The sequence below is a fragment of the Syzygium oleosum genome, unplaced genomic scaffold (genome assembly GCF_021117445.2).
Source record: "Syzygium oleosum isolate NSW1041296 unplaced genomic scaffold, Sole_v2.1 Sole_v2.61, whole genome shotgun sequence".
Lineage (NCBI taxonomy): Eukaryota > Viridiplantae > Streptophyta > Magnoliopsida > Myrtales > Myrtaceae > Syzygium > Syzygium oleosum.
In genome coordinates, this window is record NW_026607545.1 from 326,089 (window position 1) to 348,763 (window position 22,675).

The 22,675-nt window shown below is 39.4% G+C and overlaps 1 protein-coding gene across 1 annotated transcript; it reads right to left on the reverse strand.

The window, feature by feature from the left end:
- Positions 1-19,756: 19,756 nt before the first annotated feature.
- LOC115692095 (probable WRKY transcription factor 15) lies at positions 19,757-22,143 on the reverse strand. The gene is made up of 3 exons (XM_030618853.2): positions 21,284-22,143; positions 20,695-20,820; positions 19,757-20,344 (listed from the first exon to the last, which is right to left on the reverse strand). Exons 1-3 carry the CDS (start codon positions 22,063-22,065, stop codon positions 20,185-20,187), a joined length of 1,068 nt encoding a protein of 355 aa, XP_030474713.2. The 5' UTR covers positions 22,066-22,143; the 3' UTR covers positions 19,757-20,184.
- Between the last annotated feature and the right edge of the window lie 532 nt (positions 22,144-22,675).

The window sequence follows — 22,675 nt, forward strand, 5'->3', positions numbered from 1 at the left end:
CCCTCACCTGTGGCTAGTTGTTGGTCATGGCTGAGTACCGGCCACAAGAGAAAGGGAAAGAAAAGGAAAAAAAAAGAAAAAAAGGAAAACATTTGGAAAATGCAAAAATTATTCATGTCAGTGCCGGTCACACCATGTAAGATGGTTGGCATCCCCGTTAGCGACTTCGAGTTAAAATTGACCGAAAAGACTAAATTAGCAAATCTCAAAAGGTTTAGGACTAAGTTGGCAAATCTTTAAAAGGTTTAAGGCTAAATTGACACAATTGAAAAGGTTTAGGACTAAATTGGCCAATCATTAGAAGATTTCAAATTAAATTGGCACAATTGAAGGATTTAGGACTAAATTGGCCCCCATACAATAGATTTAGGACTTTTTGGACAATTATCCCTACGGCATTTGATTTTGGACTTCCATGTGATTAGGCTTCCACACAATTCAATTTGAATCGAGTTTTGTTCACGGCCTCAAATTTGAGACAGAATTTTGACAAATCTCCACCTTAGCTCGACGTTTAGACCAAGTTACAATCATTTCGCCAGAACTTGAACTTCATTGCGACTGTCCCACCGTCTCTCATGGGCTCAATCGCTATAGACATCTTCCTAATCCAACCGGCAATTGAACTTTGCCATGATCGTGGACCTCATCAGAAAGCCAATTCCACCTGCATCTTTAGCCACTCAACAAGGATTCTCAAACATAATATCATCTATTACAGATAAAGCAAAACCAATGTTACATTCATACTTATAAGGAGATCGAACTCGCATATTGTGAAACTCAGCGATTACAATAACTACTGGCTCTATAGGCTGCACCTCGCTAACACAAGCACCATTTGTGTCAATTACTGCGCAAGTACCTGACATTTTAGGAGTTTCTGGTTGTATCACCACCTTAAGCTGAAGACCAATCTAGATTCGAATAAATATTACCACAATCACTCCTACTCAAAAGTATTTGAAACTTGTCAAATATAACTTCTCTGCTGATAACATGTGTATTTAATTCCGAGCACCACAATCGATAACCCCGTTCATCTTATGGATAGTCTAGAAATATACATTTTCTTGCGCTTCCATCAAACTTACTATTACCCATTCGAACATGAAACTAGCAATCAAACAAGAACATTTTCAATTTCTAGCAACATTGCATTCGAATCATTTCTTTATTAAGTAAATTTAACAAGTGTTTTGGAGCATTCGCTAATAAAAAAAAGACCCCTTATTTATTTATTTTTTCACTTTTGACGTGTCATTTCAGCAACCAGGCAAAAGACCAAGCAGCTGTCCATGTTTGTAGCATTTACGATGCGTACGGCAAATTCATGAATTTAAGGAAGCACTTATTTCATTACCACTTTGGATTCAGATAGTTGGGAAAAGAAAAAAGGAAAACTAATAAGTTACCCATGGACTAAATGTTTTGAGCATTCTTGCACCATCCGTAACGATCGACGATTGTGTAAAATTGGCGATGATGATCCTGAAATGTTGAGTGAGGCCATCTAACCAAAATCGTATCATTAATTGATGTAGTTATTTGTACTCCCAAGCCCCAAAAGTTCTGCTAAATCATGCTTAGAAAAATGGAGAAAAAAGGTGACTTTGTAAGTAGACTATAACTTTCCTTATAATGTACGCATTTATTGCGTAGACTTGGTCGCCTATACATGATCGGTTTGTAATTTCAGAGAAGAAAATATCCATAAATCATCCACAAATTACAAAAGTAAAAAGTTTCAACACTCAATGGAAAGAAAAGGTTAAAAGGCCATACAAAGATAAAGGTGCATGAATCCGAATGGCGTTCCCAACATCCCCGGGGAAATCAGGTCCCCCCCATTTGATAGGATCGTGAGTGATTGAGTCGTCCCAAGTTCCAAAAGCACTATCTTCTTTTGCCCTCTTATCGGGGGAAAATTTAGATTTATTTTCCAAATTTTAATTAAGGCAATAAACATAGTTTCGCCCGAAGAAGATGCCAAAGATGGACCGTCCTGACGATCGTAGTCTTCCTCTTTGGAGCCTTATATCTCGAGTCTTGGAGAGAATGACGGGAGCAACTCGCTGTCTAATCAGTCCTAAATTTATTATGTTGATGTCAATTTAGTCATAAATTTTTCGATTTTGTTAATTTAGTCATAAACCTTTACACAAAATTTATTATGTTAATGTAGTGCGTTCGGTCAATTTTTACCGAAAATCGCAGACGTAGTGGACTAGTCATCGCCGACCGTCCAACGTGGCACACCGCACCAGGTCAGCGATCTCCTGCGAAAATTAGTTGGAAGGACTACATTGAAATATTGTGCAAAGGTTTAAGACTAATTTAACAAATGAGAAATTTATGATAGAATTAGCATCCGCACAATAGATTTAGGATTGATTGGATAATTTCTCCCATCATTGGCAAAATATAGATCATCCACAAGACTTAGATTACTGGTGGGAGAATATTCATTAAGGCTATGGATTTAGCCCGTGCATCACTGTCCACTTGGCGAGCTGATCACCCATGCCTCATGACAATGCCAGTGGGGAGCTCAAAATTGATGAAACACCCAAGTCCAAGGCCCCTATTCGCAGATAGATTAATTAAGGTTTCGTGATACCAAGGATAAACTGGGAATCGCACCTATGACTTACTGCTTGCAAATCAAATCTTGGAGCACTCAACCCACCACCATGGTGGTGCTTGTGTACAATGATACTTGTTTATGTGTAAAACTAATCATAGACACATTCTTCTCTTACTCAGAGCTTTGTTAATTTGTTAGGTTATTTAACATGCTATCAAGCTTCCATCATCAATATGCGATAATGGGATTATTAATTCGATTGCGTATGATGATGTTTACTACGAGAAGACTAAGCTTATAGAAGTTCATTGCCGTTGATTTGAGTAAGGAAAACTGTAGTAACATCATCTTTGTTTCGAAACTTCAAATGTCTTCCTTCATGCCGCATTGAGTCTGATTATTAGTGTTATGATGATGTGATTCTCTACATTTTGTCATAATCACTAGAGAAGTATTTCTAATTTTGTTACATTTTGTTGTCTCGAATCTCAATTTTTTCTGTATAGATTATGCTTAGTCTAAGTTCCTTCCATAAAAAGGGTTTACAAGTGGACAGTTCCTCGTACGATCTTTTGATACTTTTTTAGTCTCATTATTTTTTACTAAGTAGCGATAGAGAAGCAAAATACCTACTACGCGTGTTGTTTTGATACGTTTAAACCACATATTTGTTCACTCAATTTTGCTTCTAACAATAATAAAAAGTAAGGTCTTGTCTAGACAGATTACATCTTATCTTAGAATCCCTCATGCAACAACAAAATAGGGGGAAAAGAACGCGGCAACCTCCCACTTGATATCTTTTACTACCAACCTGCACATGGAAGTGGGTCCAAGAAGGAGGAGCAGCAAAGAAAAGACACATCTTATTAGAAAGATGGAGATCGTGTTCTAAGACAAATTGCTCTGGACAAGAAATAACTTAGTTGCTTTATTCAATGAGAACAAATGCACTCCAATTATTTCCAAGTATATGCCAAAAGGGGTCATTGCTAGAGGTACCACTACTTGAATAGGTTGATTATTCAAGGACACTGATGGGTCCATGCACATGTTCCATGGGACTGTGGAGACAAAGACCTTCTGATTTAGGATCACATAATCGTATGTATCATACGAACTTGATGCGCATGTAGATCCAATACATCCTGACCAATCGGATAGCTCGTGTCATAAAATGTAATCATGTGCATGCATTAGGCGCATAACATATTTGGTTTTTCTCATCATCAAATCCAAACAATCTCTTGTCTGAAGGAGGATCGATCTTACATACTAGTCTATACTTACTATTAGTGTAAAATTTGACCAAAATGATCTTTTGTACCAATGGTACTACTCAATTTTAGTCTCTGAACTTTTTTTCTTATGATGGATCAAATTGGGTCTCAAAACTAATCTCTAGTCACATCACAATATTTGACTAGTGGTTCATCCTAAACAGTCATTACTTGAGTACTCATGTTGAAAGTTTGACTAACGTGTATCAAATCGCATTGTCATAACTCTAAGCTCAGACTATCAAATTTTTCATTATTTATATATAATAAGTTGGCGCGGCATGTTGATCTCCGGTTCTTAGCTAGCATTTTTCGTTTGCATTTGAAAGTAAATACTTAGTGGGATTATCCATTCTTTCTTGTATTTTTACATTGTTACATATAATACATTGTTGTCGCATATTGATCTCTATTAGTTAGTCAGCATGATATGTATGTTTTTCAATGGAAGTGCGAATTTTGTCCTGAAATCGTTACCTAAAATTAGTTTTTGGATCAAATTCATCGTAAAACAAGACACAAAGGACCAAAATTGAACAAAGACAACAGTACAAGCACTGTTCTTGTAAGTTCCCCTCAATTTTCTTATTTGTTTACTTTACGCAAACACCACATAATAATGTCTGGCATTTGATAAATGTTTCTTGCCTATATTTTAACGTAAATATGAAATTTGTACTGAAACCGTGACTGAAGATTAGTTATCGGGACCAAGTCCAGTCGCAAAAGTATGATGCTAGGATCAGAATTGGACATCCAGAAATCATTTGTCACTTCTCCTCGTCAGTACTGCTTCCAAGGCCCTGACAAAAGTCTAATTCTAGGTGGGCGCTGCCGTTTTCACGTGCGGAACTCTCATGTGTACCCGAGCGTCGTCGCCACATGTTTCATAGGATTGGCGAAGTGGCAAACACTGAAAGAAAGGAATTGACACTTGGAAGATTGCGTGGGCGTGGGATCGGGAAGAGAGAAGAGGGAGAAAAGTAGAGGAGTATGTTCTGTTGTGGACAGCATTATCTATAGTGGACAGAAGAGAGAGCGGCCGGGAGAGGAGACGGCGGCGGTTGAAAGGCTCAGTGGCGATTGAGAGCAGTGTGATCAAGGGGGACGGTGGCGGGATGGCTGCGGTGGCGGAGGTGGAGGTGGGATTTGTGCGCGGTAGGGGGAGAGATACGAGAGAGAAATATTTCGTTTCCTCCCACTTAGCCAAGGGATATTTGAAAAAGAAAACTCACGAATCAAATATCGGTAGAAGGAAACTCCAACCAAGTTGAGGAAAACATGACCAAGAGTGCGTTGGTTTCATAAAAAAATGAGTGATTTGAAAAATATTTTCCAAAAAATGATTGTTTATATCGTTTAGAAAAATTAGTCAACGGAAAATATTTTCATCATCGATAACAATTTATGCCTAATTATTTTCGTGGGCGATGAAAAAATTTTCGATTCATTTATTTTTCTAAACGATATAAGCGATTATTTTTTTGAAAATGTTTTCCAAATCACTCATTTTCCGCTAAACGAACGCACCTAATTCTAGTTAATTTTGCATGTGACTGATGTCCATAACTTGTATAGTTATTAAATTAAGAAATAATTATTTCTAACCATGGATGGAGAAAAATATTGCCCCCTCTATATATGCTTACCTATTTCTTTTTTTTTTTGGGGCAGTCGTGGGGGTTGATTTTCCCTTATAGTTATTTGCAACCCGTAATTTTGCAATATTTTGTTACGAATTTATTTATATTTCATTAGAGATTTGCCACTTAAATTTTTTTTAATTGAAGAAGCTAGGCTCAGCCGCTGCAATTGGTGTTTTTTCCTTTGTTGACAAGCCTCAGCATCGTAACTATAACTAGTAACCAGGCATAATAACCCCATATTGGCCAAAATCGGTTTGTTGACAAGCCTCTCTCTCTCTCTATAATAATCCGCAATGGCGACCGGCCGACGAGCTCGCATGAGATCCGCCGCGAGCTCTGTGTTTGTGAGCCCGTCGACAGATATTGTGCAGAGAGTTCGAAGCGGCATTGACCACCATCGACGGCGAGGAACCATGCCACCGTCAAGGTTGGATCCGGCCAACTTCCGTGGCCAGTTGTATGGCGATTTCGTAATTTATCCACTTAATGAGGACCCATGACAAGCATTCAACGGTGTGCCTATTGCCTAAAAAGGATTCAACAGTATCGCCTCTTTCGGTTCATTAATGTTGGAAGGCACCAAGCATTTAACACCGCCATAGATCATCTTTTCCTTGTACTTCTTATCGTGTTCTCTACGACATGTTCAACCCACACGGAAAATATTACGAACGGGACAGCCCACGCGAAATAAAGCAAAACCTATTTCTAATACCATGTTATTATGTAAAAGAGACCAGAGGTATGTAAATTGAATATAGATTTCATAAACGAGTGGCATGGGATACTTTGACGATTATAACTCGTACTTTATAAAAAAAAATAAAGCATATTTTTTAAGGTCTAGGTTACATGTATTAAGGTGTGATTCATATTCATAATCGACAAAAAGACATAGAGGTCACGCTCCCCACTGAGCGGGCAAGGGTCACAGGACCCGCTCCAGCGGAGGATTGTAGGAGGTAGTTCCCCACGACGCCCTAATAACTTTGCAACAGAGAGATTTAAGGTGCTAATTATAGTGGAATCATCTGTTAAATATAATTCTAATTTAAGTGTGAACCAAAGATAAATATTATGTTTCGATCTCTCTTTCTCGTGTTTACTTTCTATTTCGTTGTGTTTGTGTGCTTAATCTTAACAACATAGGCAATAAGTCACCAATCTCTAGGGATCGGATTCTAGCTATAGGGCAACTGTAAGATGCATTATTTGGCCCCCAAAAAAAAAAAATGTAAGATGCCTTTCCATGACCCGCTGCCCACTGAAACCTTAAATTGGGACCGAAAAGCTTATGCTTTTTCCTTATCTCCTTTGTACTTTTGCTTTTCTTTGTTTGCTTTTTCCATGTGACGGTTGTCCGCCAGCCCACTTCTTTTGACATCGACGGCTATCTGCCCTTCAATCACTCCCTCCTCGTCCATTCGAGTTTTCTTTGGTGGAGACTTGGAAGAAGTCGAGGCGACTGAGTCATGGTGGACACATGAAATATCTGAAAGGAGCTTCGGATATCAGAGTCCGCTGATAACATCGCTCAAATTGAAACGTAGAGGTCCACGAGAAGAGGTGGTGTCGGTGGCTGCATTGACCCCTTTTTCTCATTTCATTGAAGAGAGGTGAATGGAAAGAAGAAGGAAAAAAGACCTTCTCGTCGGTTTACAAAAAAAACATTATGGTATGTCACATTCCCGTCTCTTTTAACCTTTCCTTCTCTCAGCGCCTTGTTCTTTAGGTTCGTCTTTTTGACTTGGGCGTAGGAGGATCCACCTGACGTGAAACCCGAAAGGCTTCCTTACTCGCGATGCACGGCATTAGGTGCCTCCATCGTGGCTTAGGTCGGCACAACGACAGCGGGCCTAGCTGATTTGCGCGTCATCACCCTTTCAAAATAGTCTCCCCGTGGAACGCGGTGGTTTCCAAGTCCACGCATATAATTACATGAGCATAAGTGCCCATACTCTTTTAAGGGTCGTCCCAAGAGAAAACACGAGTGCGGTGGTTAGCAGGCGGACCACGAATGAAGAAGACAACGCGTCTATCACTTTAGCGTCCTAACTTACCTCGATCCGAGACTTTCAAGTGGTTAATTAAAAGCTTTTTTTGTTAGTCGACCTCCTCAAGAGATGTCCATTTGGCATAACTAGATCTTCCGGTACTTTTGTTTAAGTGAGTTGCTGCGTTGATATGATGCTTTCGATAGGTATTTTGGCAGAGCCGCGCTGTGATGTGCCATTGTGAAATGCGCATGCTTTTCTTGCAGAGGATTGTAGATCTAATTATTATAATTTAAATGAATGTGTATTTGTTTCGCGAAAAATGAATGATTTGAAAAACACTTCCAAAAAACGATCCCTAATACCGCTTATAAAAATGAGTAAACGAAAAATACTTTCATCGTCCACGAAAATAATCAAACATAAATTGTTGTCGACAATTAGTACATTTTTTATTAACTAATTATTTTAAGCGATACGAACGATTATTTTTAGGTAAATATTTTTCAAATTATTCATTTTTTCCAAAACAAACGAAGCCCATAAGAGAAGCTTTATATATTTTTTTTAAACTCATGCCAAGGTTTGTATCCCGACCCATAACTCTTAACGATCGGGCCGCCTCTGTATTCAACCAACCGAAGTCCTGGAGGTAACGTAATAAAGAAGCATTGTAGAGGTTAAAAATGAAAATTCTTGACACAAAAAATAAAAAAGAGAGAGATTTGGTGAATTGATCTAATCATGAGCCCAGCCCTCTTTTGACATGGGCGAGCTTGGCCAATATTTTTATCTCGAACCTCAGATTTGGGAAAGAAATATCCAAGCCCGCCCCAAGATTTATGAAATATCCTTAAAAGCTAAATTTTCTGACGCTTTCCAGTATAATGTAGAATTTTTCACTTATACTGTGTTATTTTCTTATTTCCAAACTAACGTGAGGTTATTTTTATTTCATTTCTTTCTCCATTGCCATTTATTATTTTCGACGGAAGGATCCCGCAATAAATTGTGGCCCGCCCATGCTCTCTTCACGCATGATCTTGGGCGCTTAACTAGGCCCACATATTCAGAGTCTAGGAATCTATTTGTTTCGCGGAAAATTAATGATTTGAAAAATATTTTCCTAAAATTGATTATTTGTATCGCTTGAAATAATTAGTTAATGAAATTTTTTTTTCATTATTGACATCAACTTATGTCTAATCATTCTTGTAAATAATGAAAATATTTTTTGTTCATTCGTTTTTATAAGCTATACAAGTGATATTTTCAGGAAAATATTTTCCAAATCATTTGTTTTCCACGAAAAAAACCTAAAGGCTCATTTGATAAAATTAAAAAAGAAATACTAAGAGTTTGAGTAAAAGTGTTGATAGTTTTATGTACTAAAAATAAAATAAAAATTTGTTTGATAATAAATGAAGATTGATGACTTCATTGGCATATATGGAATTGTGACCATTACTTGTATATTTTAGCAATACAATTGGTAAGATTCTAATTGTCGTCAAATCCTTTACTTGATGAATTAAGTAGGGTTATTACTACAAAAAAATTCCAAACCGGTACACCTGTAACAAATTTACCCTAAACTAATTTTTGGGTCACCAAAAACCTCAAACTGGTACATATGTGGCAAATTTACTACAAACTAATTTGTGGGTCATCAAAAACCCCAAATTTGTACCCCATGACATATTTACCCTCTGTTAGCTTCCGCCAAATTTTACCATGAAATTGCTAAACTGGTTGGCACATGGCAATAACTCAATCGACATAGTAAGTCCACTTTAAAATCCATAACAATTTGGGATTTTTTATGACCCAAAAATTAGTTTGGGGTAATTTGTCACAAATGTACCGGTTTAGGGTTTTTTGCGGCTCAAAAATTAGCTTTGGGTAAATTTATCACAGGTATATCAGTTTTGGGTTTTTCGTGACATTAACCCAATTAAGTAACTCCTTCCTTAACTTACCCCATTAAGTGAGTTTTTAACTTAATTGGATCTTTTAAATCCTTGTTAGTTTTGATTGTCAACAAGCTTAATCTCATTGAATAGAGATTTTTTTTTCAATTGTCATAACTTAATTGGATTATGAAATAGGCCTTAAGCGAGCCCGGGCAAAGTTGGGGTCCAACTGAGCCTTCTCGGAGCCTGCCTAGCCTCGGTTAGTGATCAAGTCCTTGCCATCAGCTTTGATCCTTTCCCAAAGATTTATTTGGAAATAGGAAAAAATGGAATAATTTTATATAAGAGAGCGCCCACGAGAGTAGGTAAACCCCAAAACTCATGAAATGGCTTGCTAATCTCATAAAATGGAGTATCTTTCAACAGGTCATCGATCCATGATCAGTCCAAAGCAATTTTTATTTGTTTTCTTTAGTAGGAGAATGTATGTATCATAAAAGTGAAAAGGAAAACATTGCAAGAGATACAGCATATCAAAATACAAGGTTCTTCAAGTAAAAATTCGGACATCAATTGCAAAATTCTACAATGGGTGGCAAATGACTATAAAGAAAATGGAGCAGTTACACTTTTAATCCTCTTACTTATGCGAAATGTACAAGTAGACTCACAAATTTTTCAATGCAATCAAGTTCTCTATCTTATTTGAGTTGTGCAAGCAACTCTCATAAGTTGCTTTATTGTGCAGTCGCGTCCTTTTGCGAGCTGATGCCACCAATTATGTTAGGGGGGCAAAGGAAGGAATTAAAATTGCACACTTTGCCTTAAGTTAGGGTACAAAAGTTGGAAGAAGAGTGCCAGTAATTGCAATGCCACATACCCTGCTCCACACAATTAGTAATGAGTTTTCTTTTGCTGATTAAAAGTTGAAAGAAGTTTCGACCAAAAAAAAGTTGAGAGAAGCTCATGGAAATAAGGCTCTTTGTTGAAGGCTATCTATCCAATAAAATAAACAAGAGGTCCAACAATTCCCAGCAAGGCCCAAGAGAAACATTAGTTCGTACAACGGTTGTCCGAATGAGCAGGATCATATCTAGGATGATACCGAAACAAATTAAAGTATGTAAATCAACGTTTATGTAAATGCATGTGACCATAAGTATGATGGAAGATTACTTAGGCCTCTTGTAACAAGCTGCATCACACAAATTTTCATAGCATTTCCAAAATGTGTAAGTTTCACTGCATAGGATTTATACTTTTCATCGGATTGAATAAGAACGGCATCCCTTGTACAAGCTCATGAAACCGCTTATTAACCAACATATTCTTTTTCTGCACTCGTGTAAAAGTTTTTTTTTTTTTTTGCTCCTCGGAAAGCAACTCCATCCTACATTCTTCTTTGAAAATTTAAAGTTCCGTACTTTTTATTTCCTTCAAGTTTTCTTTTTTTTTTTCCAGCTTAAATTTGAGCATTAGTTTTGAGTTATAGAAATATATATGACATTGACCTTGGTAAATCACATTAGATGACGATATTAATACACTAGGGTTATCTTATGTTATTTAAGAGCTCATTTTCGAGAAAATATGTAATAAAACACACACATACACACCCATAAGAATGGCCTTAAAATAATGGATGCTTAACTTATTTTTCGGCATAAAATCCTACAGTAACATGAATTTTGCATCTTATATGGGAAAATGGCCAAAACTTTAAAATTGATCAAGAAACATGCACAGGGTTACTAATTGTCGTGAACTTGCTTACATGGTGGTCGATGTGGCCGATTAATGCTTTAATGATTTTTTTTATTTTGTTATTCAACACTAGTAATGGGAAAAAAATAGAAAACCAAAGAGTAAAATGGCAATAGTACGTAACAATTCCGAGAGAGGGGGAAAGGGCAAACAACGGATGGGAGAGAGGGCCGACGGTGGTACTGGTAGGCGACCCTCATAGGGCCACGCAAGGGTTGTTTGCCCTAGCAAAAGGTAAAACTTTAATTGCTTAAAGCAAAATCAAAAGCAGCTAAAAAGAGTATAGATTCACACTAACGCACACAAAACTAATGAATGGCATTGAAAGTTAATTTGTTTTGCCCATTCACTATCAAATTCATTTTGCTATGTAAGATAAAGAAAAAAATCAAATTTACTTGAAATTGTTGAGTCGTTTAAGCACACAAAACTAATGAATGGCATTGAAAGTTAATTTGTTTTGCCCATTCACTATCAAATTCATTTTGCTATGTAAGATAAAGAAAAAAATCAAATTTACTTGAAATTGTGAGTCGTTTAAGCGTAACAAGACTAGAGTAATACAAATTGATTCGATGAAATCAAGAATGAAAAGAAAAACCAATGCCAAAACCCTTAACTTTAGCTATTTAATAAGGTAATATGATGAATTGCATGTATATATGGAAGTAGGCCGTCCCCTCCAATGTCCGATTGACCCGAATTTTGAGTCCATGGATAGCTCATGACCCAAATTTTCTGAAAACATGGTGCAATTCCTGAAAAAGTGTCAAAATCATGGATTATCAGGAATCGAGCTGATGCGAGGTGAGATTGGGTGAGAATGCAGAATGAATTTGATGGAACAAAAGTGCTTGATGTGTTTGCAAAAAAAGAACTTTGGGATAGAAGAGTTCACCACCAAGGTATAAAGGATCATTTTATCAGTCAAGGATAAAGAACTTGAAGGTTCCCCATCAACGAATTGGATAAAGAACCGAAAGAACAACTCACTTCAAAGAAATTCTCATATATTATCACCTCACAATCTGCTTGCATACAATGGAGAGCTCACCTCTTATTTATAGAGGGACTAGGACACTAAACTAAAAACATCAAACTAGGAAACCTTAAGTTAGGAAATATTAAATTAGGAAACAACATCAAATTAGGAAGCCTTATACTAGGAAATATCAAAGTAAGATTAGGAAGCATTAAATTAGGAAAGGAAAAATTATCCAAAAAGTCCTAAACATATTGCACTTTTACCAATTCTTTCACAAACCTTTCAATTTTACTAATTGAGTCATTAACCTTTTCACGTTTTACCAATTGAGTCCATTCAACTAATTTTGGCCAGAAACTGCTGAAGTGGAAGTCAACCATCCTAAGTGGCACTATTGAGGCTGACGTGGATAATTTTTAATATATTTTGTTGAATTTTTTAATTATATTTTTGCTTTTTTTCTTTTCTACTCCTTTCCCTCTTTTCCTTCTTTTCTTTTCCCTTTTTCCCTCCGCCGGACACCGCCAAGCCTCGTCGATGGCTGACGGAGGTCGCCGGCCTCAAGCGAGGGCCGCCTTCGCTGGCCTCAGACGAGGGACGCCCAGGCCTGGGTTGGCGAGGGCAACCCCCGCCTGGGCGAGTGTCGCCCTCAATTTGGCAAGGGTTGCCCTCGCTCGCCTAGGTGAGGACGACCCTCGCTAGCTCAGGAAAGGGTGGCCCGAGGCCAACGACCTCCGCCAGCCATTGACAAGGCCCAGTGGAGGGAAAAAGGGAAAAAGAGAAAAGAAAAAGAAAAGAAGAGAAGAGAAAAGTGAAAAAAAAAAAAAAGAAGGAAAAGAGAAGAGAAGAAGAAATAAAAAATTTGAAATATTATCAAAAATTGTCCCCGTCAGCGTCAGCTATTGCCACATAAGACAGCCAGCATCCACATCAACGATTTCTGGCCAAAATTGATCAGACGGACTCAATTGGCAAAATTAAAAGGTTAGAATTGAATTGGCAAAACCGCAATAGGTTTAAAACTTTTTGGACAATTTTCTCAACTATGAAACCTTTGGCTCAAGCCGAATGAGTCTTTATTCTTCAACTTCTAGATACTTCATCTAATACATTTTCTCCGCAATTACCCCATCGGATCATCTTGCGGCTGAAATTTCCCTTTGCTTGCATAAATATTAAATAGGCTTGGTTGATTGACAAGGATTAAATAGTACCGATGAGTCGTTTGTCTTTCATGGCACTATCAAGCTTTGATTATTTTCCAAGCTCGCATGCTACTGCATTTTACACCCTAGGGTGTGGAGATTTGACCTTAAATCTGATTGGACTTCATCTTCAAAATAGGAAGAAAGGTCTCCAATATGGAAAGTCGCCTAGATGCATTAATCACCTCTTCTGAAAGGAACTCAACTCCAACTAGTTTCTCGGACGGCCTTTCCAACAAATTAGATAATACATCAACTTTACCCCTATAAAATCTTCAAGGCATGTAGAAAACATTACTTTGTTTGATAACTTCAAATGCATTATGGGCAGTCTTGGACCATTTGAAAATCCCTTTTTCATGCAATCAATAATAGGTCCCATGATGATGCCAAAGTTCGTCACAAAATGTTGGTAGAAAAATGCGATACCATGAATGTTCCTCACATTAGAAATAGATTTTGGAATCAGCCACGTCTTAATCACCTCCATCTTGGATTGATCTACAGAAATCTTGTCTTTGGAAACCATGTAGCCAATGAATATGATGCTTGGAGAGATGAATTGATACTTTTCCATCTAGGTGTATTGCTTTTGTTTCCTCAACACTTCGAAGGCTTATCTTAAGTGTAATAAATGCTCTTCCTCGCTCTTGCTATAAACAAGAATATCATCAAAGTAGACAATGACAAAGTGACTAGCAAAAGGGCGAGAACTTCATTTATAAGCCTCATTAAGGTGATCAGAGCATTAGAAAGATCAAATGACATAACTAGCCACTCATAAAGGCCCCATTTGGTTTTGAATGATGTTTTCCATTTGTCCTCTTTGATAGAGTTATGGTGTCCGATAGAAGAAAGTAATATTAAAGCAAAGAGTTTTTTTACTGCTAATGGCATATATGTAGTTTTCATGTTAAAGCAGAGAACAGAGATTTTTACTACTGTTAATGGCACACATTTAATTTCATCATAACTATGTATGCCCTAGACTCCTGCTATATATTAGGACAATATCTTTTGTAGTTGTAACCCTAAAACTTGTAACTTTGTTGCTGATACTAATAGTGAAGAGATTGCTTAATGTGACACTGTGGTTTTTCTCTTTTTGATTTTGAAAAGGGTTTTCCACATAAAAATCTCTAGGTCTTCTTCTCTATTTTTTCTCTACAACGATTTGTGCTCCTAACAACTAGTATTGAAGCCTGGTTCGATGGAAGAATATGGATGAAGGCAAGGTGAAGATATATTGGTGTAACGACCCGGTCCAACGAGGGTGGGGAGTGGTTGCCGAGGCCTGAGGGCTTGCACAAAGAGAGACTCTTGATAGGCTTATAGGATGGCGAAGGGGCCGGGAATGAATCGAATCGTGGACCGAACAGGGAAAGAGCGATTATGAGATATATATGTAAAAACTAAAATTAACTCACAGATGCACCTTTTAACATAAAGGCAAGCTTAGCTTTAGAACTCCAAAATTAAGCGTGGTCAGATGGGAGCACTCCCAGGATGGGTGACCTCCCAGGAAAGTGCTTACTTATATGTCAAGGGACAAAACCGTGAGACTCAGTAGGGGACGAGCTAAAGCGGGCAATACCTCAATGAGTTAATATAGGGATATCACAATATGGTATTATAGTGGGACCCCCTCCAGTAGGTGTGTGGTTCAGGGGTGAACCATGAGGAAACTGGTGGACCTGTAACGACTCGGTCCGATGAGAGCAGGGAGTGGTTACCAAGGACAGAGGGCCTAGATAAAGAGCGGCTCCTGACAGGCTTATAGGGTGGTGAAGGGGTAAGAAAAAATCGAACTGTGCATCGAACATTGGGGAAAGTGATTTTGGGATGTGTGTGTGTGCGCGTGTGGGTGTACGTGTATATGTGCGTGTGTCTATGTATGTATGTGAAAATCGAAATTAACTCACGTAAGCGCCTTTTGACGTAACGACGGTGCTTAGTTTTGGAACTCCAAAGTTAAGCATGCTCAGGTGGGAGCACTCTTAGGATAGGTGACCCCTTGAAAAGGTGCTTACCTGTATGCCAAAGGACAAAACCGTGAAGGTGGATATGGAATAGGCCAAAGCGGACAATACCCCATTGAGTTAATTTAGGGATATCACAATATGATATCAGAGCAAGACTCCTTCCAGTGGGTGTGTGGTTCGGGGACGAACCACGCGGAAGCTGGTGGGCCTATAATGACTTGATCCAATGAAGGTAGGGAGTGGTTACCAGAGCTAGAGAGTCTGGATAAGGAGCAGCTCCTAACAGGCTTCTAGGATGGCAAAGAGGGCAGGAATGAATCGAATTGTGCACCGAACAAGGGGAGAGCGATTCTAATATATATATATATATATATATATATATATATATATATATATATAAACTAGAATTAACTCACAGATGCACTTTTTGACGTAACGGCAATGCTTAGCTTTGGAACTCCAAAGTTAAGCATGCTCAAGTGGGAGCACTCCTAAGATGGGTGATCTCCTAAAAAGGTTCTCACCTATACTAGGGGCAAACATGGTTCCAAGGTAGTTAGAAATTCATCTTCAAAAGAGAAAATAGAGACGATACTTACTTAAAGAGCATGGAATGTCTACGTATATAATTATAAGTAGGTTTGAATTGTTTAAACACAGCATTTAGTTCGTGTCCATATATAATCGTAATTATAAAAATGACTTGGTACAATAGCCCTTGGTTTTTCTTTTGGTTGACTAAATCGATGAGAAGCTTTCATTTTTATTGGTGCGTTCATTTTCATTTTGCTTAACTAAAATGAAACATAAAAAAGAACCATGTTAGACCCTCGAACTTGCGACATGATAGGTTCCAAGTTCCGACCGCTAGATTTCAAGTTCCAAAAAATGAGGAATTGTACTCGCGAGTAGGTTCTAGGTGAAATATGGAATCGCTCGTCCCTAACCTATATGCCAAAGGACAAAATCGTGAAGGTCGGTATGGGACGGGTTAAAACAGACAATACCTCAGTGAATTAATCTAGGGATGTCATAATTGGTTTGACGGCAAGAACTTTGGTTTCTGGAATATGCATAAACCAAAGTCCTTGCCATTTAGAGTTCCTATATATTTTGACTGCAAATATCAAGATGTGTCAATACCTTAAGCAGCGATAGTTTTTACTAAGTGTAGTTATGTTGTATGGATCGACGTAGGGATATCGGGGTGGATCCCTCATCAATTTGTTGCCTCGAACTTCAACATTGACAAGGAGTTGGTTGGAGCACTTAGGGATTTCGATGGTCCCCCTGGTCTTGACGGCAATTATGACGTGTCGATAGGCGTGGTTGCCGATCCTTGGTTTAGTAACATCACTTTATGTAGGCAAGTTTTTGGGTGCCAGAGTATGGGGTATTATTGATCAAGACCCGACTTTCTTCCCAGATTTAATACGTTGTACTATTTTTTCTTTTTGTACTTGTAATAATACTTGGAATAAGAAAGATAAAACTAGAACGTAGTTGTCAAACTCAAGTTTTTCATGCAATGCGTTTATTGTGCTTCCGCATTCTTAATAATAATAAATAGTTTTAATAAAAGTTCTCTTAGACGTGCTAGGGCATCATGGTGCTTGTACTTGATTCTCTAGAAGGTTGAGAACTTGAGCCATGTTGCTGGAGACTTTCTATGGCACGGTCTTGTCTTCCATCGTGGGCTTGTTCCAAAGTCAAGCCTCTGGAACCAGATCACTCATCTTTTAGCATGGTTTGCCCCAATTTAAAACCCTGATTGAGCCAAATCGACCAAATCCCCTCTTCTTCAACCATAATTCAAAACTTGGCAATTTGGGCCAAAATTTTGAGGTGAATCTCGCAATGGAGAATAGGAGCATTAAAAAGCGGCTCAATTTCGTGTTTCAAGAATGGATGAGTGAAGGCTTGGGCGAGAACAGCGACCTCTTGAAGAGTGCAAACAAAAGCTTAAAAAACAGGGCCTCTTGGCTCCTGTTCTCTAGCACTGGCTCTAGGCAAAACTGGAGCTTTTACAGCTGTTGTTGGAATACGAGGTAAATGTCCGGGGCCTCTAGGAAGGAACGAGCTAGGGCTTGAACGAGAAGCGTGAATTCTTTAGCAATGAAGACGGTGAGGTGAAAGACAGAGCCTCTCGATCACAGCTCTCCATGGACAACAAAATGGTTGTCGATTGTCTTGGAGGCCCACCAAAGGTAGCGTCGGAGCTGAAAAAGGGATGAGTGGTGAGAACGGGTGTTACGGCTGTGATGCACGAAAGGACATGAAGTCGAGCCAGGGAAAACTGGAGGAGATGAAGATGGTGGCGACAGGGAAGATGGATGGGTCAATTAGAAAGTGGCCGAAATTTCCAAGTTGGCTTTTCTTTTTCATCAAAAAGCCACATAATTATACATAATTAATTAAAAAAAAGTCACGTTGGAATAAAGATCTAATTAAAAAAAGTCACTTGAAACTTTTAGCCTGAATTTTCCGTCGAAGATACTTAAGTGATTATTTTTTGTCCGATTTAGCTTTTAAAAGATATAACAAAAAATTTTGACACTTAAATGTGCGCCGAATAAAGTTATAGCACTTGTAATATCATTTCCACTTTCGAAGAAAGCCCATCGAATCCATGAACTAATGGAGACGAAAACTCTAAACCAGCCCCAACATTATTGGTCATAATGTGGATTGACCTACTGTTTGGGATAGGAACGAAGGGAGGGAGTGGGACCCCGAATAGGACATATTGAGGGGACCATCATTGATTCAAATTGCGAGAAGGTTGACAACTTCCGAAGGCAACAAAACAAAGGAAAGCAGACAACGTCGAAGACAAAGTAAGTGTGGCCAATGGGGTTGTCCCAAGGGCCAAGAACCAAGAAGTGGTCCACCATCATCTCCCACCGCACTTTTTGACTTTTGCCTCCCCTATGCTTCCCCACTAAGCATGTGTGGACTTCTCGACCCTTTGAAACATACCATTTTCCCTCAAAGGTGATTAAGCACCGCTCATGTCAATGCATAAAACCATGTGGATTCATCAACAATAGTGCCAAAAATTGAACGGTTGACAAAATTAATGCATAGCGTGATATGGGGAACGGTGAATTCTAGGTCAGACAAAAAGATAAGTAGTTGAATTCTAACGTATGAACATGACTCACTTATTTAAAATCTCACTCATTTTTTTTCACGTGATTTTTTAAATTAATTTTATAAAACAATCTTTATATATTTAGCATTGCTTTTTTTTTTGTGAAGTAATTCGCATGCGAATGTTTTCAAAGACACTAGCTACTCACGTTTAACAATTGTTATCAATATAGCCGTCAATGTAAAATGATATATATCTATTTAATGTTGAATGAGTGACGTGTGTGCTTGGAGTTAATTTTGTGATTGAATATGTTCACATGCAACTCATCTAAATGGCGAATGTGTGAATACTTCTTTCGCAAGTTGTTCTTTTTAACCATTTTCTTTTCGTTTGCTCACTCGACGAGCGCGCCAAAATACTCGTCAACGAAATTATTGAGCAGACAAGCTTAATCAATCGCTTTATTTGACTAAACCACCAAATGGGTTTTTAGATGTTAGCTTGTCAATTATTTTAACATCACAACAATTCATTCAACACCTTCCTACCTTAAAGAAAAACAACAAGCATTCTCTCTCGTCAACGAAATTATTGCGCAAACATCCTTAATCAATCAATTTACTTGACTAGCCCACAAAGCATGTCGTAGAGGTTAACTTGTCAATTGTTTTCACATCACAACAATTCATTCAACACCTTCCCCACCATCCAAACCAGGCGCACACACACACTCTCTCTCTCTCTCTCTCTCTAATTGTCATTTAATCAAATAATAAATGCAAGGAAGTGGCCGTCCCCAACAGCCAACCTCTTTTCGCACTTTGGTCAACCGTCCCTAACACGACACCACGATGCGAGCGTCGGCTGCTTTCTTTCCCATTGTTTGACTCGGTCCCTTTTCGTGTCTTTTAATGCCCACTCTTTTCTCACTGCCCGGGTGGTCTTAGTGGGGACCAAAACAGCTTTGAGTGACGCAGAAAGAAACAAAGAAGAGCACGAAGCAAAAGCCCCCAAGCAGGGCATCCAAGGACAAGAACCAAAAGAAATAAAGCTTACCCTTTTGCATAATATTAACTTGATAAATTCAGAGAAAAAGTATGAAAATAAGAAGAAAAAGAAAAGTGGAAGTACGATGAATCATGAGAAAGAAAGAAAGAAAGAAAGAACGACCCCCACCTTTTTCTTTAATTTGCAATTTGAGAAACGTTTTACCAGATCCACCATCTTCCTTTTTCAAATGCTCATCATCATCATCATCATCATCATCATCAGTCGTTACACATTGCAAGTCGTTACACATTGCTTAAGGCTCAAGAGAAATGACTTCAGTTCAGACATTGTACAATGAAATTGAAGGATTTGCACTAATTTGACTAACGTAACCAACCCACAAGTCTCTCCTTCGAGATTTTATGACCCTCTTTTTCTTTTCATGGGTTCCATTTTCTTTTCCACTCAAATTTTCGATGGATTAAGATGGTTCACTAAACTAAACCCCCAAAGGGACGATATTCCGATGCGATAATTTCATCTTCGAATGACCGCATCTCCTCCTCATAGCAATATTAGGTGGTCACGTCCGTCTTGCGAGTTGGGAGGGGACGGGAAAGAAAGACGGTGCACATCAGCTGTACTCTATATATATTAGCCCGGGTTCCAATCGACTTGATTAGGGCTCGTTGTTTAGAATGCTTTCTCACAACATGCCACCTTCCTTTGAAGAATTAGATTTCAAGATGACTCGAGGATGAGGCTGGTCGAATCGGCCACGGAGAGAGAGTGGTTGTGCTCTCCCTCATAGGTGACGATGAGCATCGCCGGGTCGTCCAACGCTCTCTCAACATGCTTCCTCGCCGGGCATCCTCTGACGCTACTGCACTTGTAGTAACCCCTGTTGCAAGGAAGAGAAGAAAAAGGAAACTGCAAATGAGAAACCGATCTACTGAGATAGTTAACTCATTATCTCGACTCAGTGACGAGAGAACGGCAATGTTTCCTACAGGATTTTGTTAGCGAGTGCCTAAGAGTAAGCGTGAAGAGACGATTAAGGAAAGTAAAGCTAACACGAGACAAGGAAAAGGGGCCTTACGTGAGCTTATTGAATGTAACGAGAGCATTTAAATACCCAAAAGGAATAATTCATCAACAGATGAATTCGTAAATAACCTCTTAAAATTCGCAAGATTATTGTTTTAGGGGGATAAAAAAAAAGAGAAGATAAGGAGGGACAAAATTGAGTACCTAGGATGAGGAGAGCCTTTGATGGGCTTCTGACCGTACTTCCTCCAAGAGTACTCGTCCGGCGGAATGTCGGCCATCTTCAGGCTGATCGCCGGGACTCTCACCACCCTCTTCAATCTCAATTTCCTGCTCATCCACATGCGAGAAACATTCATCAATACTATGCTTTTCATTTTTGTTTTTTTCATAGAAATTAAGACTATGCATCAATTCTTATCCACAATCCCACCAAATAGAATCCTTCCAAAGCTAGCTACAAACATCCGAAATTGTGAAATTTCAAGTATTATGTTCATTTTTGTGAACTAGTGATCGAGAGCAGCTCAGATGTTCGAATCACGGCATTTCGGCCTTAAAAACAGCATCCACAACGCCGCGACACATAGAGAGCCTTGTCCGATGCACGTGGTGAGGAAATTTCATATAGATAATCTAATTGAAAGTCCGTTAATATCGTAGAACTAAAAAGAGAAATAAAAGAACTCAACAGTAAACAAGAAAGATAAATCAGCTATCAGGGCTAATGTATGGACACAATTTCACTGTTGTGTGGTTGAAATTCGGGTAATGGCCATCTATTCTTAATTACCTCTTCTTGGAGCAATGACACCGGCCGGAGGACGACGCGCACTTGCCGGAGCCCAAGGTCTCGGAGCTGCACTTCCTCTTCAGCGACGACGACGACGACAGCGGCGGCTTCCCGCTCACGGAGGAGCTCGTGATTTGGAAAGTCGACGAGGAGGAGCACTGTTGCTGCTTCATGACAACGTGACGCTCATTCACATTGTTGTAGCTAACGTTGCTGTTAATATTTTCGGCAGTCAGCGACGACCCGAACGGGTTGCTAGCGTCCGAGGGGGCGTACGAGAAGCTGATCGTCGTGGACGAGTCCCTCCTCTCGCCGATCACCCCGTTGCTCTTCGAGATCACGGCCGAGCCGCCATAGTGGCCGTGAGGGAGCGCCGGCCCGGGAGCCGGCGCCGGGGACGGCGGGATCTGCTGGATCGGGGTGGCGTAGTAAATCTTGTGCTGGGGGTGGTGGTGCTGGTTGGACGATTTCTCCGGGGCGGGTTGGACCGGGGCCCTGCGGAACCGGGCGTGGCCGGTGCGGGTGCGGCCGAGGAGGGAGATGACCTTCTTGAACTTGGAGACGGCGTCGTCGGCGACGGCCCGGCAGTCTCGCTCCAGGTCCAACGGCGGGGGGTCGAGGGCCTCTTGCGCGGGCGCGTGTCGTTTCTGAGAGTGAGAGAGGAGCTTGATGAGCTTGCCGACGCTCTCGAGGCCAGAGGCGGCCTCCTTCACCGCGGTCTCCTCCATCATGGTTGAGAAGGTCGTGTCGTTCCGGTAACCCAGCATGAGCTCCACGGCCATGGCAGCAACACCATGAAAACAAGGACGGCACAAAGAGAGAGAGAGAGAGTGAGAGCGAGAGAGAGAAGTAAAAGGGAATGGAGGGGAGGGAAGTTGTTGATAAATAGAGAGAGAAGGAGAGGGAGAGTATTGGTGAAGTGTAAGTGTGGCTCCAATCCTCGCCGTACAGAAATGTAGGTAAGAATGTAAAACCCAAACCAACCCAACAATTTACTTTTAGCCTTCCCATTTGTGCTATGTTTGGAACTTGGAAGCACGTGTGGAATAGACTTTGGAGAGAAAAATGCCCCAAAAATTCAAAACCAAAATTTTTCCTTCATTTCCTCCTCATGAAAGTTTCAAAATCGAGCTCATTTGTTTTCAATTTTATCGATAGTATATAATGATTATCCCTGTAATTATTATGTTTCATTATCTACCTTTTGGCCATGTGTCAAGTTGTATATATACTTAGTGTCGACATGAATGTCACATTCAAGTCGTCACTGGATCATTTGTTACATGAAAATGCTTAACTATCACCATGACCGAGTAAATTGTCAAAAAGTATAGAAATAAATTCCTTAAACTTATGACATAATTATGAAAACAACTTAAAGCACAGGGTTCA